The 26,825-nt window shown below is 31.6% G+C and overlaps 1 protein-coding gene across 1 annotated transcript in view; it reads left to right on the top strand.

Moving 5' to 3' along the window:
- Positions 1-2,174: 2,174 nt before the first annotated feature.
- The window catches only part of LOC123302594 (voltage-dependent calcium channel subunit alpha-2/delta-3), a 28,934-nt gene continuing 4,283 nt past the window's right edge, over positions 2,175-26,825 (top strand). The window contains exons 1-17 of the mRNA XM_044885602.1: positions 2,175-2,220; positions 2,288-2,369; positions 2,549-2,659; positions 18,235-18,490; positions 19,202-19,333; positions 19,755-20,167; positions 20,292-20,484; positions 20,593-20,729; positions 21,118-21,198; positions 21,263-21,343; positions 21,418-21,492; positions 21,564-21,680; positions 22,271-22,342; positions 22,410-22,551; positions 22,612-22,875; positions 23,991-24,090; positions 25,210-25,242. Of these exons, the coding sequence (XP_044741537.1) occupies positions 2,352-2,369; positions 2,549-2,659; positions 18,235-18,490; positions 19,202-19,333; positions 19,755-20,167; positions 20,292-20,484; positions 20,593-20,729; positions 21,118-21,198; positions 21,263-21,343; positions 21,418-21,492; positions 21,564-21,680; positions 22,271-22,342; positions 22,410-22,551; positions 22,612-22,875; positions 23,991-24,090; positions 25,210-25,242 (2,225 nt within the window). The 5' untranslated portion in view covers positions 2,175-2,220; positions 2,288-2,351. The remainder of the gene's footprint in view (positions 2,221-2,287; positions 2,370-2,548; positions 2,660-18,234; positions 18,491-19,201; positions 19,334-19,754; positions 20,168-20,291; positions 20,485-20,592; positions 20,730-21,117; positions 21,199-21,262; positions 21,344-21,417; positions 21,493-21,563; positions 21,681-22,270; positions 22,343-22,409; positions 22,552-22,611; positions 22,876-23,990; positions 24,091-25,209; positions 25,243-26,825) is intronic.

The following is a 26,825-nucleotide window of genomic DNA, read 5'->3' as shown; positions in this document are numbered from 1 at the left end:
CTTGGCATACCTAACGCAAAATTTAAAGCATGATTGGTAGTGCTTTAAACAATTAAATTGCTTATAAGAAATTACTCGATCATATTTCGAAAAAACTGACCCTGATTTTCGGCTTGAGCAGAAAAAATTACGTCGAATCCATATAGGTCGTGGAACTTATTCAGCCATGAAAATCCTCTAAACGGCCGTACTATCCAGTTAAAGGTTAGTCGCATCTGCTTCTAATCTACAACAGACCTTGCATTTTAAGACTACACCTAAAATATAGATAAAAGATGTTTGGAGGGATGTTTATCTTATATATTACTAACTCTAGCAAGTTTTTTCCTGTCCTATCGAAAAATATTTTCACGGTCTCTTAGGAAAAAACACGCTCCTAATATTAATTTAAGGATTTTCGACCACTTTTCTACGAAATTTGCTGTTTGTTGTTTTTAGTGACGGGTACAGGGTAGCCACGGATTTCGATAACTACGGGATCTGAATTCTGTACGAGTCGAGCTAGTATATCATATTTCTTCTTGAAAAATATGTGCAACAACAATAAATGGCGGAAATCAACGGAAATTAAATGTGTCTCTTCTTAAAAATCCTTAAAATTTATTGGATAAACTCCAATTTTTAATTTTGTGACGAAAAAATTGTCCATTAAATCGAAAATTATAGTGTCTATGTTTAAATTAGCGCTTTGGTATTACATCGAAGTGTTTTTAGTATTATAACTTAGAGAAAAAAAACCTCTTTGAAAGGGTTATAGAAAACGCAACACAAAATACATTTGGCTAAAAAGATAAGAAAATTATATGGGAAAAATCTTGTGTGAACGTCATGTATCCTCCGTGTACATGTAAAGGTTGTGAGGCAGGTTTATCCTATATTTTCATCGGATTTTCAGGAACAATATTTATCTATTGATGTTGGATAGATACTAGGGTACCCACATCGTTTCGGATTTTAACCAGCGAGATATGGATTACTATTGATTTTAGTGTCCTAAGTCTACAGCTTAACCATCTGCGCTATCGATGCTTGTTATACATATACCAAAAAATATCGTAAATCTTATAAAAATGATCAATATGTTTATTTCAAATTCTCTGTCAACTGATAACAACAATCTTCATGAAGTTGACTCAATCACATATGGACTAGACATGATAGATATGCGATCATAATAACCAAATCCTCTATTTAAAGCAAACGCAAAGAAATTTTCCTCACTTTTTACGTCCTTAGACCGCTACAAATTTCAGCTTGATATCTCTTTTCGTTTTTTAGTAATCGTGATGACAGACGACAGACAGACAGACAACCGGAAATGGACTAATTAGGTGATTCTATGAATTCCAAAAATGTTTTCATAGCATCAATATTTTTAAGCTCTAGTTACAAACTTGAGGCTAAACTTAATATACTATGGTATATTTCATATATACATGGTATAAAAATCGATTAACAGAGGCAAAAATTCAATTTTATTCCATGTTTTTCCTTGAAACCCAAATAATGTATAAAAGTAACAGCGAAATTGGATCCCGAAAATGCATCCCTTATATGTATTAATGTCTAGATGGAGGTGAAAATATTACATAATGATTAAATATACTTGAAATGTAATTGAAAATGCGCGTACATTGGCGTCGGGGTGTGTACCGAGCATTAGCGATCAACACCGATTCATCGCATCGTTGACGGCAACGTTCGGCGTATGACATAGAAAATATCTACATTTTACAAACGCTCTCAAATATTTTATTTAGGAAAAACACTAACGTGAGAATATTTTGTATATACCATTACATATATACAATTTTCCAAAAATTTTCGCTAAAAATTCGGTAAATTTTTTTGTTTTTCGATAAAACTTTTCTGTGTGAATTCGTTTCGAAATGTTCGAATAAGTTTCGTTTATATTTTCGACATCAATTTTGTGTTTTTTTTTTTAAAGAAAATGATGGATCAATGAACATGAAAATGTTAATACTGAACTCGAAAATTTTCTAAGTGAATATGGTTTTTTTAGTGTGAGGAAATTGTGTGCGAAAATTGTGAAAAAAATGTGTGCAAATTTTCATCAAGTATGACGTTTTTAGTGTACATTTTCATGGAAATGTTTTCCGTGCGAAATAATTACTCGAATAGCATGTTTTTAATATTATGCTGTATAATTTTCATTCCACAATTTTCACTTCAACAGGATGAGGATATACCCCATAACGAGTACGAATTTACTCAAATTTTCCCCATAAGGGATTTTTTTGTAATATGATTTTTCAAATTTTTTTAGAGTGAAAAATTGGGCTTTGAAATTTGGTGTTGATCTTTGGGAATTTGGACGACAATTTACTAAAATGAATGAAATTCAACATGTAAGTTTTCCCAATATTCGATATTTCGAGATTATGATATCCGAACCGATAAAGTTTTTAATAGGTTAAAATTCTGAGTAAACCTTAAATCAATTTTGAATCGACTCGGAAATCGTAATATCAACAAAAAACATTTCACTATCGAAGCTAAAAATTTAATTTGATTTCTTCTAAAATAGAAATATCACGAAGTTGAAGTGGACGTTGTTCGAAAAGATGGGTTAATTTTAACTAGAGAAATGGCCGTGGAAGTGAAAAATATGATGGACTTTAAAATGAGTGCTGTGATGGTGAGTTTTCCTCAATTTTCTTATCCGTTTTTTCTATGTGCAAAAAAATAATCTTGGAGAAATATTTTCATTTGAGTCTCCTCGATTTATTTTTACGATTTTTTGATAAAAAATTTGTGGATCCTACAAAAAAATATTAATTTAGATGGTTCGGTAATTCGGACACACGTGTTTCGGATTTTGAGAGTAGTGAAGCCTTTCCAAATCGAACAAGTAGTTCAGACCGAGAAATTACAAAGTGTGATCTCTTTTTTGAATCAATTTTCCGTCTAACAATATTTTTGCTTTGAAAAATCTTCGTATAAAGCTGTTTTTTATTTTAATTTCCATTCAAATTTTCATTCATTAATAACAGAAAATATTTTTTTGAACAATTTTGTATGGCGAAATTATGTACGTTGATTAAAGAAAGCGGTTTTGATGCAATTTCCTTTTCTTGAATTGATTAGAACAAAAATATTCCTTTTATCAATATCTAAGCATTTTTGGGTGGAAAATGTAGTACGTAAAGGAAATTTCAACCTAAAGAAACAGTTTCCCTTTTAATTTTTTTTTTATTGGTACGAAAATATTCCTTTTTTTGGAATTATTGAAAATTTTGATAAACACAAAATTAAAACTGTGTGCCAATTAACGAAATTATCGAATTATCGAATAAAGAAGATTTGAAAATTTTGTGTAAAATTAATTTTTTTTTAAATATACGCGCCAAAAATAATAAATATTTAGGTAATAATATGGCCGCATCGGTTGATGACGTAATTGAACGATACTATTATAGAATGGGATACGTTTTAGCGTGAAGCGTTTGTAGTAGAGTATTTGCGTAGATTTCACTTTAGCGTGTGTGTATGTGTGTGTGTGTACACGTATATGTGTGTGCTATAGTATGGTCGTACACACACCGTACCGAGCGACCGTATTAGTTTTTGACAGTGATTGAGTATGAAATTTTATGATACCTATGGCAATATAAATTCAAATTTATATTTTTAATAAAGGCTTAAATAAGATATTTTTTTTTTAGGATACCGTTACTTTATGTCAAATGTTGTCGAATAGGGTATTCTACTATTTTTGAAAAAGTATTTCAAAATGTTGATTTTGCTAATAAAAAGCCAACAAAAATTTATTTCGGAAAAATACACAAACTTTCTTGTCAAAAACTTAAATTTTAAACCTTTTTTAAACTGTCAAAAACGTGGGCATCCAATTTGATGACGTAATATGGGTATCATTATACGAAATAACACAAATAAGTTTGACAGATATATTCATAGACATCTGATTATAATAAATATAAATACTTATTATCTATGGATATATTATACCCAGCTGTCTACACTGAACTAACTGATGGTCTATGGTTAATACCGATATGACATCACACCAGGGCTTGCCCGCGTTTTAGGTCACGTGATATACATTTATTTTTTTTGGATTCTTATGTTTTATTGTGAACGCAGTCTCATCATTATCAAAAAGTCAAAAAACTCGCAGGCCCATGCTAACACGTCCCCATTAAAGGTATGCCCAATTTCTGGATCAGTGAGAGAACACAATCACAGAGTTAACCAAAATGCCTTGCTCCTTATACTTTTCTATACCTACCCTATGAAATATACAGTACATTTAATAAGCCAGAAAATGTGGAATAGTGGTGGACCAGCTCCGATTTCAAAAATTTTTTGTGTACGTGTTTCTTAGTCCTTCAGGGGGCATTACAAAGAGTACTAAGAAAATTAGGGAAGTTATCCCAACCCCAAAGCACTCCAAATAGTAACAGTGAAAACAAATGAAAATTTCACCTCAAAAATCGTCTATCGATTGTTTATGAGGTCGCTGATCATGAATTCATGGTTAAAAGGCAACCGAATACGATTGCAACCCCATAAAAATTTTTCTTGGGAGTGGCGAGAGATAAAAAAATTTATTAAATTCAAAATTTAACCTTAGAAATCATCTCTTGAGAGCTTTTAGGTTCGCTGTTGACGAACTGAAGGTCAAAGAGCAACTGAGGAGGGTTGCAGCCCCATTAAAACAACCCCTAGAAGTGTTAATGATAAAAAAAATTTGAAAATTCTGAATTTCACCTCAGAAATTGTCTCTCTGCGATTTTCGGAGTCGTTGATCATGAATTTGAGGACAAAAAGCAACTGAATGTAGTTCCAAGCCACCACTAGAAGTGATATTTGCATACATCAATAAGAAATAATAAATGTGGGGGAAATATGACTTAAGTGATGGAACTTTGTTGCTCGCGCTTGTTTTTTTTTCTACAAAGGTGGTTTGTTTGATATTACAATCACAAATATCTGAAAAACGAAATTTTTCATTATTGTAAATTTTTACAATACAGTCAATGAGGTTCAGTTTGTTATGATATGTTGACATAATTAAAAGTATAAAAAAAAAACAAAGGATCATTATTTTATTAATTGTGTTGTGTCACTTTTTTTCACACTTTTGTTAATTTAGGGTTCAGTACTTAACGCATCAGCACTCGCATCAATCGCTCGGTAATCTTTAGTCGAGTGATGAAAGATTTGCTTTGTCAAATATTTCGCGTGTTAAATAGTCTTAAACTTTGTAAATCATAACCTCTACATAATTCTATATAAATTTTAATGTTTGAGAGTGGAAATATTAGAGCAGAAAAATAAGACGATATTTCGGATCGATTTTAGAAAGTATTTCAAAAAAACCTAGAAATGTCTTTTGGAGGGATCTATCTAGCGTCGACTCATTTTTCGGGCTACAGACTGGTCTACCCTACCAATACATCCTGAAATACATCCAGAAATAGTATGTTGAAGAATATTTGCACCGAAAAATATAAAATTTTCAATTTAACTATTTTAAAAAGTTTTCCATGTTATCACAGTTCATATAGTTTTTAGATTATATAAATTACATATATGTAAATAAAGTTGCCTAAACAATAAATAAAATATAAAATTGCCTAAAGTGCTGATGGAAAACATATAAAATATATTAAAAATGTGAGTAAGACTTTTCTAAAGACATTTATAAATTTTTATGAAAACTGGTTTGTTCGAAAGGATTACCTAATTAAAAAATACAATTAATATTCTAGAAAATTGGGATAAAAAACATTTAGAATAAAATAATTGAATTAAAAAGAAATACCGTGTTATAATTTTCCATATATGGACGTCCCCCCCCCTCCCTTAACGCTCAAATTAATTAAGAACAAGGATTTTCTCCAAAAAAAGGCACTTTTGCCATTCGGGTCAAATTATACAAATCAATATCGAAATAAACTTAGTATAGTATATTCAATGATATAAAAGTTTTTATTAAAAAAAAGTATATTCTAACCGTTACATACTGTATGTACCAAAAAAAACCGCCTATGGCTCTGTGATGAAATAAAACTGATATATTATTCTGTCTCCTATGCTAAATGTTAGCCCTTTAAGTCCATCGTAACTAACCGTAAGTTATGCTTCTATTGTTCGTTGTTGAAAAAATAATTTTTATTTTTATTTAATCCGTCAGCACTCGTGCTATGAGCTTTTTGCTCACGCTCGAAAATTATTATGCAAGGGCTTTTTGGGGCGAAAAATCGATCTAGCTACCCATGTCATTTTATCCGTGTTTTCAGAAAAAAACTGAAACATTGACTGCAAAATATGACTCTTCCTGACATCTATTGGCGACGAAATGAAGTACATTACCGGGACATGGTTCAATGTTAATGGTTAAATGGTTTTTATATAAGTGATAAATTTTGTATGTCTTTAACTCAAAAAATATCGAGTAAAGCTCGGTTATCCTGATACTAATCTTGAAATATTATAAATGTGAAATTTTGTGAGGATAATTGAATGTATCAAACTAATTATAACTGCTAACCCATAGGTTTATATTTACAACATAAAGGATATGTCACATTTGAGAGTTACAAATAATTTGGGGTTGTTTTTTCCTTTAAATTCTGAGCTATTTTCTGAATATCTCGATTATATTTTCATTTTGAACCATAAATCATTACAAATTTCAAATAGTATCTGTCAAACAATTCATGGCCATCTTTTCTGATATAGGTACTTCATTCTGATCTTTTCTGATATACTGAATGAATTGTGACTATTTTACACTTAAAAAAAATCGAAAACTGTGCATATATTTTAGACGTGTAAAACAATTTCTTCGAATGTTATGGAAGGGGGATAAGTGAGATGATGAGAGGTGGAGGCTATAAAGCGATGGAATTTACTTTTAAGAACAGTGAAGCGGGCGGATATCAAGCTTATAATAATGGGGTTTAAACTCCGTTTCTCTGATATATACGCCTATAACAGAGGCCACCCTCATCAATATTTGTTAATCTTTATTTATTTAATTACAAACATATTTACATTTTGACGTGGGTGGAGTCGGTTACTTCGTTCTTATCCAAGCGACGACAATGTGATAAATTCTTCACTCCCATTAATTATAAATTGTTCACACTGCCGCTGCCTGGATTCGAACCCGCAACCTTTGTCTAAATGGACAAACAGACAAAGACAAACGCCTTAGACCGCTCGGCCATTTAGGCTTGGAATTATTATAAATGATGCATAAAAAGAGTGATACATGTATACATGTATATGGAACACTTTGTATGTATATCCATGTATATCTACCTAACCTTATGGTAGGTACAAAACATACCTCTGTTGTGTCACTCCCACAACCCTCTCAAGCACCATACCAATATTATTAAACCTTATTCTTTGCTACTAACCTTTTCATATCTAGAAAGAAAATTATAAAGCCATTATGTACCAAAGATAAAACAGGTTAACATACTTTGCCATACAGCCATACTACCGACAGTGTACACTGCACAGTGTACACACACCGACTCCAATATAATGGTGCGTGGTAGGGGTAAAAGTGGGGGACTGTGTATGAGATGGGTGGTAAGGGGTGCTACCATTTATATTACGCAGGGGTGATCAATATATATATATTATGATTATTGAAATATAATCCGATTTTTATAATAAAAATTGAAAAATGATTATTGTTATTGTTATAATAATATTTATATTATTTGGTTTTACCTCCGTTTATGTCACACTAATTATTCATAGTCATAATATTATTTTCAATCGATTTTTTTTTATCCTCTTGTAAGGAGATTTTCATTTATTTTCATCTTCTTTTCTTATGGTTTTTCATACCATACGCATTAGTGATGGGACGAATCTTGAATTTTTTATACCATGCATATATGTAATATGCAAGGTATACTAAGTTTAGTCCCAAGTTTGTAACGCTTAAAAATATTGATGCTATGAAAAAAATTTTGGTATAGGTGTTCATAAACTAATTAGTCCATTTCCGGTTGTCCGTCCGCCCGTCCGTCCGTCTGTGGACACGATAACTCAAAAACGAAAAAAGATATCAAGCTGAAATTTAATAGCGTACATAGGACGTAAAAAGTGAAGTCGAGTTCGTAAATGAGCAACATGGGTCAATTGGGTTTTGACCTATCTATCTTGTAAACCGTTAGAGATAGAACAAAAGTTTAAATGTAAAAAATGTTCCTTATCAAAAAATAACCAACTTTTGTTTGAAACATTTTTTCGTAAACATCACTGTTTACCCGTGAGGGCGCAAATTTGGAGTCAATTGTATAGTGTGTAATTATGGAAATATCAGTTATGTATGTGTAATGTTACAGAGTTATCAACACTGTCTATGCATGGTATTTCAACAATTAACTCAGTCAACTGTTTGTTTTCACTTGTTTTTTATTAAAAACATTCGCATCGTTTTTTGCAAATGCGAATGTGAATTCGAATATTCGTCTCATCACTAATACGCAGATATATACTAGGTGTAATATGAGTGTTTATATATACACTTATATAGAGTGCTCTAAAACTCCACGGATCTTGTGATTTTCTCGGAATACAGGTCATAAATTAAAAAAATGATTTTTACAAAAGTTGTAGGGTTTTAAAAGACAAATTTGCTAATTACTTAAAATTTGACCTTGAGCATGATTTTGAAAGTTTTTTCTATTCAAGATCAATTTTTTTTGAAACGAAAACTTATATTTTTGACAACAGATTCTTGACAAACGTGAAATTTTACCTTGGGAATTGTTTAGGTTTAAGTCCTAGGTCAGGTTTAAGTTCATATGTCAAATTATTATGCTCAAATATTTTTGTAATTTTATCTACAATTTCTTGAACCTTTTGAAGGCCCTGGGTATATAAAGTCACGGGGCCTATAGCAAAATTGAATACTTTTTAGCGAGGCCGCCATAATTAAGTTTCAGTTTCTTTTTGGGTTAGGTGTACACTCCGATACATACAGAAATATGACCAAAAATGTTTCGAAAAGATTCTAAAAGTGTAGAATATCGTTTTTCACATTAAAAATATAAAGTTTTTATTACTTATTGTGTACACAAGAGGTAAAAAAGGCGTTTTATATACGGATATGGCCCCATTTCTATGTTGTTCTTCAATAAATTCATTAAAAAAATGTTATCTAACAAAGAAAAAAAATTACATCGATAAACTTTATAAATAATGATTATACAGATAGTCCCTCCAACATAAAAGAATATAAAGAATCCACTCTCAAAATTTGAAACGTAAGTCTCAAATATTTTCATGCAGTTTTTTTGCACGTATAGTTTTTTATTATCCTTGGTATTTTTGGGAACTACCAAGGCTCATTTAAAGCAGAAAAACTTGTATACTATAAGGCACAAAATGTTGCCATTGCAATCAGAATCCCAAGAAAATTTGTAACAAAAATTTAATGCTTGGTGCACATCCTTGTTGTAGTTAACTTCTTTGCCCTTAAAATGGGCCCCAGTAGATTCATAAAGTGTTGCTTTTTATACCATGTATATATAAAATATACCAAGGTATATTAAGTTTAATCCCAAGTTTGTAACGCTTAAAAATATTGATGACACGAACAAAATTTTGGTATAAAAGTTCATAAAATCATCTGATTAGTCCATTTCCGGTTGTCCGTTCGTCCGTCCGTCCGTCTGTGAACACGATAAACTCAAAAACAAAAGAGATATCAAGCTGAAATTTTTATAGCATGCTTAGAACGTAAAAAGTGAGGTCGAGTTCGTAAATGAGCAACATAAGTCAATTGAGTCTTGGGTCTGTAGAACCCATCTTGTAACCTGTGAGAGATAGAACAAAAGTTTTAATGTAAAAAATGTTCCTTATAAAAAAATCACAACTTTTCTTTGAAACATTTTTTCGTAAACATCACTGTTTACCCGTGAGAGCGCAAATTGTATAGTAATACATACTACATGGGAATATCAGCTAATATGTGTGACATGTATGTATGTGTAATGTGACAGCGTAATCAACACTTTCTATACATGGTATTTTAACAATTAACTCAGTCAATTGTTTGTTTTCACTTGTTTGTTTGGTGTTTTCTCAAAACTTAATCCGAGGCCAACCGGTAAATGTATATAAAAAAATCGTATAAAATTTTCAAATAAGAAAAACTTCTCCCACCCCTGCTAGTGTAAAATGGTGGAATAATAAACATTAAACTACTATCATTCAAAACATTGTAAGTGGGTTGAGGTGTTCGGAGGTGTGAGGTGTGAGGTGTGAGATGTGAGGTTGACTGGAGGGTATTGTAAACCATGTTAAAAAAGTATCAAACAACGATTTAGTTCATGTAATTCATCAAAATTTAACAAGTTTAAATTAAATGAACTGTCATTTTTAAAACTCTTATAGCAATGCTATTTTCTATATTTTACTTCGAAAAACAGACACAATTTTCAATACACATTATATTGTATCGTACTATTTTTATTACCGGATGTTCCAGAGTTATCAATATACATTCGAAAAGTCGAGTTTTTCGACTATTCTTAAAAAATATACACAGTCTCGATTCATGATTTTGATGTCATACCACCGAACTTCAAGAGTCTGATGAAAAATTGAAACAAAATTTTTATTGGTCAAATGAGATAATGTTTATATTTATTCATATTTTCGGTGATTGTTTCCCTACAGTATTGTAAAAAAGTTTTGGTTTATTGCACGGTTCATACATATAAAACAAATACATGTTTTGTAGTCAAGTTTTGAGTTATTTTTGGCTTTACAATACCACACAACTACAAAAATATATAGTATATTGTGTGCAAGTGCCGATTATAAATTTGATAATATAGATATCTCTCTTCAATCATCAATACACTAACTAAAGTCGTCTCTGTTCATCAAATGATAAATGAAATAATGAATATTGCTTTCCTTTTTCCGATGCTGAAATCTATCAGAAAAAGATAACAGAGCTGAACACATCATCTTTTCGACATGTTACCCACGCGGAAAGCTACCAAATGATCTCCCATTCTAGTCAAATCTTGTATTCTTTTGAGTACTCTCCAAGGCAAAATCGAGACAATGAAACGCGTAGACCTGTCAACATTTAATTTTTCCAAGAAGTTACAACAGATGACCTACAGAATTCATGCTCTACGTCAGGCATGGACGAATTATTTTAAGTCGAAGTCATCATAGTTATAACTTTATTGTGTGCCATGAACTTTATTGTGTGTCTCTTTATCCAAGTCCGCATTACTCATAGAGGAGGAAGCGAGACGGGTATACGACTCTTCTACTTATCTCAGTTTCTCTAATAGTAATGAGATAGGTAGAAAAAAAGTCATTTTTGCCCATACCTGCTTTAAGTGAAAATATAAAACTATAAAATTGTTCTTTGCTTAATTAACAAATGAATAATAATTACTAGTTCTAAATGTCTAATTTTATGGATCATGTAACGGGTCATAAAAGTTCAATTAAAAATTTTGTTAAAGCGTACACGCATTGCTGTAATAATTTGTGTAGTTCATCGAACCACGCACCGTGTTCAAATAAATAAAAATATTAAACGGAGGGCAAAAGAAAATAAATAAAATACCAGTAACAAATCGGTCAGTTACATATTCCAGTGACCCTAAAACATATAACCTAACATAAAACACAATTTATAGTTAAAACAATATCATATACCATTTTGTTTCAAGGTGGTAACATTCCGGGAGTAGAAAAAAAAGGATAAACTATGGCATTATATTTATCATGTATCCGAACCATTTTTTTTGGATAAGAAACTTGAAAAGAAAGTTTAACTTATTGGTAACAGTTGAAATAAATAAAATATACCCTAATCATATTTTTGGATAGTTATCCCAGTTTGACATGCTTAGACTATGAAAAAGGGAAAAACATCTCCTATTATTTGTCTTTTTTCAATTTTCACGTTCCTGATACTGAAGAGTCAGGCTGTATTCTCTCAGTTCAAGGTTACAGTAGCAGATTTTAAACTTTTTGACGCCTTAAGTTAACGATCCTTTGTCGTCCTTTCCAGAATTGTATTTCCTACATAATATAGCACTTTGTGCTTCATCTCAGAAATTAGAATTAAAATTCTATCTGTGTATATGTTAATTCATTACCGCCAGCTTAGAGCATCCTATGCAAGCATTTTTCTTCCAGAATAGATTCTGGATTTGATATTATTTTCAAATATAGTTTATTATCTAGTAAGATTTGATTTTAGTCGGAGCGCTGTGGAAGAGCGCTTTGGTATCTGTTTTTAGAAAGACGAGACAATCTGAACAATCCTGAAAATCCAAATATTTTCTTTTTGGGAACAAATAATACACTAAGTGAGGATTTTTCTCTAATATCGCAAAAGCGAAACACTAGAAAAGAACTAATGGCTGGATACAATCTCGCAAAATCAAACTGATTCACTGGTTAAAATCTCAAAGCTTTAAACCTCCTAATTGGTGTAGTTTCTGGTCACTAAAGACTCAAAATGCATCTATCTGCCAAAGGTCTAAAGAAGTTCGGTCTTTTAATTCTCTTACTATCATTTTTCTGCAAAGATGGTAAAAATGAAATTGGGAAATATTTAAAAAAAAGTTTTAGACTTAACCGGATTTTGATAATAAATTCGATAAGAGACTTACTCTTTCCAACACAGACAATTTTATAGTGTCTAGACAAGTAAATACAATCCAATGACATAGTGAGAAAGTCCTAAATTCCACAAGTTGGCAATATTTATGTATAAAACAAAATAAGTTTGACAGCCACTGGTTAATAGAGAATGAGTTTAGATGGCACTAGTCATTTCATAATTAACATAATTGTATATTATTCGTATTGAATATTTGGCTTATTAAATTATTATATATGTATATTTCAGATTAATACCAAAAAGGTTATAACATGGGGTCTCATAAAATGGTTAGCAAACAACCCCACAGATACTCCAAAAAACCTCATGCCCTCCCAAACCCCCCAAAACATAGCATTCAACCAACCCTATTACAAAACATCCACATAAAATGAATATATATGTATATTTGTGTACATATGAGATGGGAAAAACCTGAGGGTATGAGAAGTTGAGTACGCGGTTATGGGGGAGGGAGTAATGGTGGGGGGTGTGAGTGTTATATATGATGATATTGTAAGGGTATGATCATGAGAGAGTATATTGCGGAGTAAATCTGCAGCAATGGAGTATATATATATGTATAGTAAAAGACCAACCCTATATATTCAACATCTCCATCCCCTATAGTTTGAAGGTTGGCCGTTGAACGGCGCTACTGCTGTCTAAGATGCTTTAGAATCAATACCAACTATAAGCAAACGGGAAAACCCGACCTATAGTGTATATAACCATATGTATGTGAAGAATACCTTCAATTTCCTCTTTACTTTTTTCACCCCTATCTTAAAATTCTAATAACATTAACCCTTCATCTTTATGTTTGACCTTATATCGAAAAGCTCATATATAGTCAAAACTTGTTATAACGACATCGCTTATAACCAGTGATTGGTTATTATGACGAATTTGACAAATATAAATAGAGAAAAGTGCTATATAATGATCCCTCAGGATAAAATGATTCCTCGTTGTTTTAAGTGAATCATTAAAGCCATTTAGTATGTTTATCGATAGACGGCTTTCACGTGATCAAATTAATCTTTGAACAAGGACTATAGATGTAATTTCATGATAAAACTTACGCTGGCTTTGAGCGTCAAATTAGGACTCATTTTTTTCACTAATAATAATTCATTTTCGAACGATAATTAAAAGGTTATCAAAAGTTGAAACATCAAATACTCGTGGCACCCCAAAAGCTGGACATTTTCCTGCGTGAAGCTTGATTAACAGTGCTGTATCACCTCAAGAACTGTCGAGAGTAATTTTTATGTTATTTGGGGCTTAATTTGGTTCTTTGATATTTCAGCTTCTTTTTTGATAATCAGGTTTTCATTTTTCTTCGAAAAGGGATGATTTAATGAGTTGGAAATGATCTCCAAAAAACATTTTTTTATGGTGGATAATCATTTGTAAGAGATAAAATGAACAATTAGTTTTCCAGATCATAATTTTAAAATTCTTTCATAGTCGTTATAGATAGTTTTCACTGTATTTCACTTACTCGCAGTCGGAATTGGAGAAAAGAATCAGACATATTATTTTATATATTTTGGCGGTTTTTCTACCAGCCGTTTTTTTCCGTATTTTCTTTTTTTTTTTTTTATTGTCGTCACGGAAATTTATTTACTGCTTTGAATTACATCCATAAATTCAAAAAGGGATGGTTATTACAACCCTTTAAATATGTTTACTGAAATCTTTCATATATATCAAATTTATGTTATTTATGTGTACAGTAAAACCTCTTTACATATTACATGAATTGGACTGGTTATGTTCTCTTTTAAGTTGATCATCTGACATTAAAGCAATGACAGACAGACAACCGGAAATGGATTCTTTAGGTGAACACTTATACCAAATTTGCACCCTTTGTGAGTAGGTCTCGGGGCATGATATACCTACCTCTTGCCCACCCCTCACTACGCCACTGATACGTTCCCGAGCAAGAAAATTATTTATAATCAATTATTATTATTTTCGTTGTTTATCTTACACGGTTGCCTAATTTATTTATATAAATCCACTTATTCGCACCGTGCGTGAGTTTTTTTGGAGGCGTTTCCATGGTACACTACTACATAATTGTATGGATTGCCTTTATGACTTACATTGAAAATTTAATATTATTGTCTCCCAAATTTAAATAAATAATTATGATAATTTACATTTGAAAAATAATATTTGTGTAATTTGATTTCTTATTTTCATAATTTTTAATGCATTTAGTTTAATTAATTCGTGTTTTTCAATAATTTTAATTTGACATTTTCTATAACATTAACATGTAAAGAACTGCAAATAAGTCATAACTTTACCATGACTACGCACACAAAGAATATGCTCCTTCAAATATGATTGAAATAAAGGTGCTTGGTGGCGTCTACTGACTCAAAAAGAAAGTCTACAGTAAAATAATTGATAACTAATTAGTAATTACAAGAATAGTCTTTGACACAAATGACAGGTTATATAATTAAAATTGTCTATTTTCATTGCATTTTAAATAAATACTTTTTAATGCTTTGTTGAAGGTAATTTGTCACGGTAATACCTACCTAGTACCTACCCATGAGTATGACAGAGACATTATTACCATATTTATGAGAATTTTATCATTTCATATTCATCTGTTTTATATATATATATATACTTCAATCCTTTTTATAAGGTGCAAACAGATTTTTTTATTACCTAAAATATTATGTTTAGATATACGAAATTTATACAAAAATTAATGTGAATTATTGAAAAACACATGAAACGAGTTACTCGCGTGATATTTTTGGCTCAGTTTTATTAAAAAAAAAGAACTGTATAGACGAAGAAACGAAGCACAAAAAATGATCAAAGTTCGAAAAATTTGAAAAGTAAGTCGAATTTGAATGCGGTTTTCGACATTCGATTCGTTACAGCGTCAGGAAATTTGACCTACCCTTTTTTTGGGGTCACTGAGCACGAATATTGTGACAGAATTGGTCTCAGAAGTACCTCGTACTCAGGGTAAATGGTTTCTCGTTGTCTAGTGGAGTTTTCGGGAAATTTGTTATGTAATCGGTCCAAACACGTTACACGAGGGTTTTTGGGGTCGCTGATCACGAATATCGTGACAAAATTGGTTTCAGAGCTACCTGGTGCAACGGTATCTTCGTCTCCTCCTGTAGTTTTCGAGAAATTCTTCTTATAATCAGTCCAAACTCAGTAAGGGAACGTTTTTGGAAGAAAAGTGAGCGGTTATATTACCCATATATAAAGGTTGTGTTGCATTCATACCATATTTTTTATATTTTAATGAATGAAAATATAAATACCATTATTTGAAACTTTTCGATGTTAATAAATTATTTTCGAATATTCGATATTTTGTAATGAAACAAGAAATTGTATCTGTATAATAATAATTTTGGATACTAGGATAGCGATAAGCGATAACATGTTATGCGGTAATATTGAATATATATAGTGATAAGATGAACTTAAAATTCAAAATAGTTTTGTTATATGAAATTTTCCAATGGTATTTCATTATTATCGTCATTATTAATGTCAACTATTTTCCATAGTCAAGTGTATATAATATGTATGTACATAAATACACGGTGGTCCTTAAAAAAGTCCTCCATAATTGTATATTACACATCTAGGGAACAAACAAATATCATTGATCAACACAAATTTTGTTCAAGAAGCATGAGTTTACTTTTTGAAAGGTTTTTGACGTGCTAAATACGAATCCGAGCGCAAAATTGCTTCAGCTTTTCGAAAAATTGGCTTCTTAATGTAGGAAAAACTTGGTTTTCAACTAAATTCGAAGAAATATGTTTCGCCAGTGAATAATTTTAAAATATCATCCATTCTCCTTCAAAAGCGATTTTCGGAAGGATAAAAGATATCGGAAGGATTCAAAAAGTATTTTAAAGGAAGAGGGGAGGAAAAGAGAGGCTTTCACTTTCCATATGAGAAAAGAATTACATAGTGTTCACATCAAAGTGACAAAATCACATCAAAGTGACAAAAAAAAAATCAAATTTTGTTGAGCAGTGTAATATATTACACTTGCTCCCGTGATGAGTACTATTTTTCTACTCGACGGAAGCGGAAAGCGATAACTTCGTTTAGCACAGCGGGATGAAAATTGACAGTCATGAGGACTGTCGATGCAAGTGACATCTTAAAACTTTGTAATAACTGTGTTTTTTTTAAATAAATTTTTTAATTAATTATGGTATGAATAATTAAAATTACATAATTTGTAAATTGAAATTATTAACGTGTGTATACTGTCACCTATGAATAGTAATCAGAAGTTATCAAAGATCAAAATCAGTTATTGAATAGTTTATTGTGCAGCTTTAATTATTATTGCATAGGTGTCGTTTTTTCATAGCATTTTGATCACAAGATTTTACCCTACCAAATACTATTTATTAGAAATATATTACATATCGTCTAACGCGTCTATTGAAGTTTAAACTTCAAAATTCTACCTCCTTTAATAATTCGATTCATATTCTCCGGATTATCGCCAGACATCGGGCTATCGAAAATCATCAAATATCAAAACAAAAAATTGTCCATTTGTTCGATTTATGAAAATGGTCAAAAATCGAAACAAATTTGCTGTCTCCAATTTCAATAAAAGCCACATTAGATAATTTTGACCCCAAAAAATATAAAAATCCGGTTCTCCAAATGATTCGTAGATTATTCAGGACGCAGTTTCTTACATTTTGTCTAAAGATTTCCTTGATGGTTGACCATCTTGAAAGTAACATATGAACCTTTACAAAACTTTTTAATAAGCCAAGATCAATAGTTACTAAAATGCTTCCTTCTGAAACAGAATCGCTTTTTCGCTGAAGAAATTTTAAGTAATCTAAAATGGGTCACCTCTTACATGCCATATTCTATATTATATATATATCGTAAATAGTTAAAACAATATCGCTGGGTGAAAAATGTGAAAAATTCAATATTGAATTTTCCACAGAAAAGAAAATAATAATACTTCGTTCTAATATGCTGTCAATAAGTAGTAAAAAAAAAACACAGATATGAAGTTTTTATTGCACCTTAATAACTTTTCTCTTTTCACATAAGAAAAAAGTTTTTCATGAAAATTTTCATTTAATAATATTCTTGTCATAATTTTCACATTTTCTATATATCGACAAGTTTATAACTTATTAAAAGAATTTCAATTAACTTTCCAACGAAATTGAAGTTTTTCTTTCGAAAAAAGGAAAAAAATTGATGTATTTTTCGTAGTACGATAGATTGTATTTTTTTTAGCTGTGTGCGCGTAATGTTAGAGTGTCCTTGAATGTTTGTCGGCCACATGTCACCCCAGGTAACTTCACCGTCTCATCCCCTCAAAGGGTAGGTCGAGGCTACTAGTAAAAAAAAATACATTATCTCAAACAATAAAGATAAAATTTTATTTTTGAAAAATTTTTCAACCAATTAAAATGAATTAGGGTATCATTTAAGATTTAATTACGACGAACAAATCCTTTTTTTTTCTATAGAAAATAAATGTTTCGGGATTTTTTGTTTGTTTGTAGCGTATAATGGATAGCGCCGAACAAGCTGCATTGTCACCGAAACCCGGTACCGTTGTGTCAGCTGCAGATGGAGCTAGCAGTTCAAGTAATGGTGGCGGTAACATGCGCTATTATAATGCGCATAAACTTGCTGCTGATGGACGATTGTCGAACGGCGGTCGAGAGGTCATTCTTACACCGAATAGACATTTCGACCATCTACCGGTAAACACTAGCATCAGTTCGGTTTTAATGCCAACCCCTGTCACTGATTCAGGTAAATGAAACGTTATAATTTGTGAGCTGGTAGCAGAATTTTTTTACAGTAAAAGTATGAAACCAAAAAAACCATTTCAGTAATCACAATTCTTAATCAACAATGACTCAAATATAGTTGCATTTTCACAAATTTTCTCAAAAACAATTCTCAGATTATTTTTAACTGTCAACTTGAAATTTTGAACCCATTTTTTTGACGCAGAATTCTTTAAAATTTTCTTAGTAGTAAAATATTACTTTAGAGGTGAAATCATTTGAGTTTTTCGTATTTCGATGTCTTAAAGAGAACAAAAATTGAACTTAGTAGGGATTTGACTTTTAGACATACCCCTAGGGGATGTGTTGACCTAGAACAGGGATGGACACTTATTCGAACATAAAATTTATAGGTTCTTTAAAATTTTTGGATAAAAATATGATTTCCATTCGAAAATTCTGATTAAAATCTAATAACTTTTCTACAGACAATTTGTTTATTCCTTATCTTCGTTTTGAGAAGATCCATAGTTTTAAGATTTTTTTAAACACAGTTTATAAAAACCCTGGGTGCAAATCGATAAAAACTTATTTTAAGGTTAAATCGATTTGTTATTTTAGTACATTCATTTCATTTTATTGTCACTTGTGTTAAGATTATGTGTCTAAAAAAAGCTACCAGCTCACCAATTTAAAAAAAAATCCTTTTACATGTAATTTTTCCGAAATTTAGATGCTGAAGTACAAAATTCAATACAATGGTCAGAACATTTGGATCCATTGTTTGCAAATAATTATGAAACGGATCCTTCATTATCTTGGCAATATTTTGGTAGTTCTTTAGGATTTTTACGACGATATCCAGGTAAATCCATAGAAATTAACATTTAATTGCTTTCTCATTTAAGCAAATACAAATTAATTAAATAATGCAACTAAATAAAATCAGCAAAATTTCTATCGCATTTCAGTTTTTTTTCGCAAACGGATTCAGTTACCAAAACCATCTCCATTCAACTAGCCTTCTAAAAAAATATCGCATTGTAATCCGTTTGTGAGCTATACATTTTTTTGCTTACAAAAACAAATTTTCTAAAGTTCAAAACTACTCTCCAACATTTTTCACACGTTTTTTTGCTCTGAAACTTCTCGAATTCTTCTTACATTCATTGAAATTTTAGGCGGAAAAATTTGTAAGACTGATCATATCTATGCGAAAATGATAAAGCAAGGAAAATCATTTTTATGAAGATTATATTACTAAAATTATAATCTGTGATTTGTAGCAATTGCTTGGCCACCAGAGGATCCGGCTTCTTTGAATGCGAAAGGTGAAAAAACCGATCGCGATGATCACATTTACGATTTTCGACATTCAGCATGGTTTGTTGATGCTGCTACAAGTCCAAAAGATTTAGTTATTTTACTGGATGCATCTGGTTCCATGACTGGTCAACGCAGCCAATTAGCTGCGGCAACTGTACGTGAAATTTTGGATACACTTGGCAGCAATGATTATGTCAATGTGTTTAAATTTTCTGATTACACCGAAGAAATTGTACCTTGCTTTAAGGACTTATTGGTGCAAGCTAGTCCAGAAAATAAACGTGATTTAAAAAATGCGTTGGATACAATTCGACCAGAAAATATTGCAAATTTTACATCAGCTTTAGTTACTGCATTTGAAATTTTGCATAAGGTAAGGAGCAAATTCGAAATAATAAATAACCTTTCAAAGGCGACTTTCAATACGCCACAGCTAAGCACCACGTTTCCCAACATGTAATTTTTATTCTAACAAATTATTTTTGAAAAATTTCTAGTATAATCGTACTGGTCAAGGATGTCAATGTAACCAAGCTATAATGCTAATCACAGATGGTCCACCTTCCACATTTCAAGATATTTTGCAAATGTATAATATGCCACACAGATTGGTTCGTATATTTACGTATCTAATCGGAAAAGATTCGAGTAATGCTGCCGAGATGAGTTGGATCGCTTGTAATAATAAAGGTATGCACAAAATTTATCCTCAAAATTAAACTAAAAGTTAACGATTGATTCTTTTAAAAGTCCTAAATACCCAAAAATAAATATAATCGTAAATTTTCTAAATTACAGGATATTATAAGCGAATAAGCTCATTAAATGAAATTCCTGAGAGTGTTCAACAATATATTTTTGTTATGGCCCGTCCAATGGTTATGTATCAGAACAATCATCCAATTCAGTGGACTCCAGTTTATATGGGAGGAAAAGTAAGTAATACATTTCAATTTTTTTGTACGAGTTTAAAAAAATTGACCACTGTCGCAACTTCCTTTAAATAATAAATTTAGCCATTAAGACCTCTTTTCCAAGGGCCTATATTAGCAAAATTGTTGCGGCTGTTACAGGACACCGGCTAATCAGCAGGCATGCTTGGGATGGGTCAACCCTTTTTCGGTATCACAACGGACCCCATGGTCTAAGTGTGTTCCACCCCAGGACAGCCACTCTAACCTAGCCTAACTTTCTCTGAGCAGGGAATATATTTTTCAAGCTTTCAATAGCTATTTCCCAAATCCACCCATAAAATTTCTAAACTAATATTAATCCTTTTTGGCCATTTAAAATATTCACAATTTCTTTTCGAAAATTTTACAGAGCAGTAGCCTACGTCCAAGTGCCCCAATGCAACTAATGACTTCAGTTACAACACCAGTTTTTGATCGGCGAAATCATTCTGTAAGTTCCAAAATACATTTTTCATTTTTTCCATACTTATATCATTTTTTTTGGCTTTTTTTAGGTACGTGTTGCTAATTTATTGGGAGTTGTCGGTACAGATGTTCCAATCGAGCAGATAATCAAATTAGTTCCCCCATATAAGGTAAATTTTAAAGTTCACTTCATTTTCCAGAATTTCTGAATGCTTTTATTAATAAAATTTCAATTTTTTTTTAGCTTGGCGTAAATGGTTACTCATTTATTGTAAATAATAATGGCCATGTGCTCTATCATCCCGATTTGAGGCCATTAGTAAGTAAAAAATCAAATTCAAAAAATCTTTTTGAAAGTGGAGCAAATTTTAATTGTTACTTTATTTACAGGTTAATAATAAATTCGAAAAAAGTTTAGAACCGGAATATACTTCGATTGATTTAACCGAAGTTGAATTAGTGGAAAATGAAAGTGGACCACGAGAAAATAACTCCATGCTTTTGGATGTAAGTTTAACCATATTATTTCACTCCAAGAATTGTGCCAGAGTTTATATTTTCATTGAAAATTGATAGAATATAATGCCCCCTGAAAATGTAGGGAAAATTCTCTATTAAGATCCTCTTGATCCCTTCATGAAGAAAGCTCTAAGACCAGAAGGTCTAACATGCAAACTCAAGTATGAAAGGCCTTCATAGGTGACATGTTTTGGATTATAACTCTGATAATAGTTTCGTTCAATATTCATAGATGGCGTTATATATTTTACATATAGAAATTTAGCTTCAGTGACTTGAAATTAGTCTCTTCTATATTCTGAAGTGACACCTACTAATTTAATGAGTTTGATAGGTCTGTGAATTCATAAATCAGCCTATTTTTCCCATAGCCATATCTACCGAATCAGACCTCCTATCGAAATTTGGTTCATAGCTTTTCTATTTGTCTTGATAAGCTTAATTTACTGGTATAATTTTCTGCTATCCATAACAGAACACTTTGTATATAATAAAATAATAATTATTATTCAGACAAAGCGACAGCGAAGTGTGGTCTGATTTAGCTAGTTTATAATATAAAATTTTGTTTTTTTTAGCTAAGGCACGATATGATAGATCAAAAAGAAGGAGAAATTGAGCTCAGTGTCAAAGTTCACTATGACAATATGGTAAATAACTTGATTTTTCATCCAAAAATTTCTTTCCATACTGAAAAATTCCTTAATTTTTTTGCAGAAACGAGTTACTACACGTAAACACAAATATTTTTACAATCCAATTGAAGGTACACCATTTTCTTTGGGATTAGCTATTCCCGAAGGATATGGCATGTATGAAGTCATAGCTGAACAGGAAATTAAACATAGTCCTGTGAACGGTATGATTGAAAACAACCAGATCGAAAATTTTAAACCTAATATTCAAAATTTTGTTTCAGTAACGGAATATTTTAAAGGAACTAATTGGAAAGTACATCCTGATTGGGTTTACTGTGAATATAACAGCGTTTCTGAACAATATTTGGGAACGGCTGAAGATCGAGTACTACATTTTTTATCACGAACCCGAGCACCTGGTTGGAAATGGATGTCAATGAGACCACGAGCACCGCCTTTAGGTCCATTAACAACAGCCCATGGACCCGTTATACATCATGTGCAAACTACGCCTCATAAAAAAACCGAAAAAGATTCTTATTACTGTACGTATTTGATATTATTTTAGCAAAGAACATGGCCAAAAGTGTATCAGGCATTTATTCATTTTAAGTTCAGTAGTTTAGCTTATTTCTCCCCACAAATTTAGACAACCCATCAGAATTCTGAATTCTTTTCACCTTTCTCTTTTCTCTGTTCCTCGATGTTCCTGTAGATGTTCTCGCGTCGTCCTGTGAGTCTCAAGCCCTGCGAATTCTAATTAAAATAAATCGCACTTGCAATAATGTTTAGGGCTCAGCCAAGAATATTCTTAAGATCTGAAACCTGAATGGAAAATTACCTTCCACTAACGATCCAGGGAAAAAATATTAACTTTCTGTCCAGAGATTGAGAAATTTCTGGAAAAACTACTCAAGAATATGAAGCTCTTTTGGAAATACATGCAAACATCATATTGGAAAGTTAACTAAATTTCGGAAGAAGAGTTACCAACCACTGGTTTCTCCCAGCCCTTCTTAGAACAGCTCTAGCAATGCTATTCTCGAGACTATTTTTCTTCTAAAGAATGTGCTCTGCGATGTACTCGATTCCCCTCATTTTCATGGTGGTATGATCGAGAATTACTCTAAAAAGAGTTCTGGAAACATTATGGCAAGTTTCCAAGGGTTATTTGAAAATCTTCCGTAATTTTCGAATGTAATTAGGGCCATATGGTTTCCAAAACTTTTCCGACAGTAACAAATCTTAAATCACTTTTTCCCTACAGGAAATCCATCTGGATGAGGTTTTATAGACTGGCATTGCTCTCCAGCAAGAAAAGCCTCTAAATCGTCTTCCATTATAAAGGTCGAGAAATTCCCGGAACAATTTTATAGTAAAGCTTTTAGAACTGAACGAAAATAGTATTGCTGTCTTCAACTTTCTGCCATTTCTCTCTACGGCAATTCCAGACTGGAAACAAATATGGATTGGGTTTTATACACCGGAATCTTTCTAAATTTTTCCCCAGTCAGGAATCTTTCTAAATTCTTTCCCATAAAGTTTCCTACTCAAAATAAGTTTCGGAGAAATTATTGCATGTTTTCAAGCTCTCTTTCAAAATCTCCCACGATTTTTGACCGCAATTACGCCAACTGACAAATGTTGAACTATGTTCTAGGTGATAAAACATTAATGCAATCGCTAGTCCAGGATGCAATCGTTACGGAGGGTATGGATAAACACAGTTCAACGCATTCGACGCACAAGGAGGATAAACAGTATGTTGATTCAATTACTTTTTTCACAACACAAATGCACACAGCACACGCACTTTAAAAAAATGAAAAATTAAAAAGAAAATGAAGCACTTATTTGCACCCACCATTAAGGTTAAGTCTGTTTCACACACAAAAATTTGTCTGTATGATATTTCATGTCAAAAAATATGTCTAAATGTCGAAAAAAAATTTGTAGCCCACACTATTGTGAAACAGAACTTTGAAAGCTTGAATTTTTGTTCTTATTATACTACAAACATCTTGGCTTTTAACCTCTCAAAAAACCAAAAGGACCCTACCCACAAGTAATGTAAAAGAAAAGAAAGATAGTTTCTAAATAAAATTTAAAATTTCGAGTTATTCGACTTTCAAGCTCCGATATTTCACATTTCCTCTAAAAAAATTATGAAATTATGTAATGTTATTGCCTAAATCGATTGATGATTTACGCAATAAACTCGCTGGTCAAGAGACAAGGTAGAACACCAAAAGAATCGCCCATATCCGATCTTTTGGTGTTCCAGCTTTTTTTTTACATCCGAGCTTTTATTTTTACTTGAAGAAGAATGATTTTAGTGTTTTAGCCACCAAATAAAGCCCCTATTTACATAATAATTCCTTGATTCATCAACCAATTCTTGATTCATCAACCCCCTGATACTCCCTGTAAATAGTATAAATTGAGAGTATATTCGTTGTAGCGTTGACAGATTTACTGCACTTATACAACTACTATATTTTTTCTCTTTCTAAGATATCGCGTACTCTCTTACTCCGTTAGAAATACCTTTAAACTACTTGTTAGGCTAATTGAAAGAAATTGTTTTTGTGAAGGGTCCTTTGTGCAAGTTCTTTTTGCATATAATTTTTACACTCCCTGTAAGTAGAAAAAGGATAACAGTACCCTTCTCTACTTACACTGAGTGTAAAAAGTTTATGAAAAACAACACGAAAAAATTTTTAATTAAAATTGTAACAAAAATTGAAGTTTTCAAAAGCTATAAGCAAAAGAAAAAATGAAACAATGTCAATGTTTTTCACACACACTTTGCATACTTAGAAACACGTAGAATTAAGTTAACCATATCTTCTACTAATTGAAATTATCTCACGCAATAGCCCGATAGCCACGCTGATGGCTCTTTTGCACAGGTAATGTATCCACAAGAAGATTGTTATTTCTGATGTTTAAAAAAAAAAAGTACAAAAGCATCTATCTCTGCTAATATACTCATGTATTTCAAAAGGTCCGACAATTCTAAACCATAATTAGAATTCAAGACCTCCGTAATATTTAGACTAAAATTATATTATAAAGAATACATAACTTCCATATTTGGTTCTGTAGATTATGCAAGCTTTTTAGAAAATTTTCTAGAAATCGTAGAGAAAATCTTTACAAGCAATTGGCTCGTAGGTATTTTAAATGTGATCATAACTATTAGAAAAAAAATTCAAGAAATTTTTTGTAATGAAGATTTTATAAATACTTTAAGTAAGTATGGTCTTGCCAATAATTCTGAACTATTTCATAATAGTCAATGTCTTTTAAGAACATACGAATTTGAAAATATAGGATACCTTAGGGAGTTTCCATAAACCACGTGGTTCTGTCAAAAGCCAGAGGAGATTAGTTCAAAAGCTACGCTGAGTTATGTCAGGGGAGGATGGTAATGAAGTAAACAAAGCCAACATCGGGTACTTTTACATTTTATGAACGCCAGATTCTTACAATGCCGTAATGCCAGTGTTTCGAAAAATAGAAAATGTTTTCTTGACTTAATAATAGAAAACTTACATTCCATCCGAGGGGGGTTATAGTAAAGGCTATGGTAAGCTACTTGGAGGGAGGGGGTGTTCCAATCAGCCCGGAATTGAGCCACGTAGTTTATTGACGGTTCCTTACAAAACTGATAGCCTACTTGATGTCTCGTAGCTTTTGTTATTCTTTAACGTGACAGGTGCATTAAAGAAGATAAATTTCAATTCCAAACCGTTTCAGAATTATTAGCATGAACATAGCCTCTAATTTACGATGATGAATTAAGATCTAAAAGTCATATATTCTTTATAATCATAGTGTCTGTTTTAAAAAGCTTTAACTGTACATATAAATCATAAAAAAATTAGAAAAGCTCGTGAAAAATTTTTCATCAATGTATTTTTTATATTCATTATTTTTCATAGAAATTTTCCATTTGTAGACTACTTATAAACTTTTTTTTTCCTGTAAGTATGCACTATCAAACAACAAACCGGACGGATTTTTAATAGAACCTATACCGGACCTTTATCTGGAGTTGTGAAGGGAAACTGCAAAACATATACACCCTTAGAAGCGCAACTGCATAACTTGTTTACAGAAGTTTTATGAAAATCAAGTTGACCATTGACGCAATTCTCCTGCGAATTGTAGTCAATTCACCAGTTTTCCGTCAGTTTGCATTTGAATGTCACAAACCGCGGTTAATGATGTTATTGTCGTTCGAAAAAAACTGAAACAGTTTGCGAAAAATTTAAATATCTGTACTCAACAAGTCGAGAAATGACTTATCAATGTTTCCTTCAATTCTAATCCCTTTTTCTTTGATAATGCATTCTTTATGAAAAAATTACGATGAAATGCCTTAACATAGCTCGCATAATGGATTTGTAAGTATAATTAATTAACTAATTAATGAAACTAATAAAGTGTATAACATTGGTTCCTGCAAGAATTTTTTTTTTTGGTTCCA

Source organism: Chrysoperla carnea, chromosome X (genome assembly GCF_905475395.1).
Source record: "Chrysoperla carnea chromosome X, inChrCarn1.1, whole genome shotgun sequence".
In the NCBI taxonomy this organism is placed as follows: domain Eukaryota; kingdom Metazoa; phylum Arthropoda; class Insecta; order Neuroptera; family Chrysopidae; genus Chrysoperla; species Chrysoperla carnea.
The sequence above is the reverse complement of the archived record's forward strand: the minus strand, read 5'-3'. Positions and strand labels throughout refer to the sequence as shown.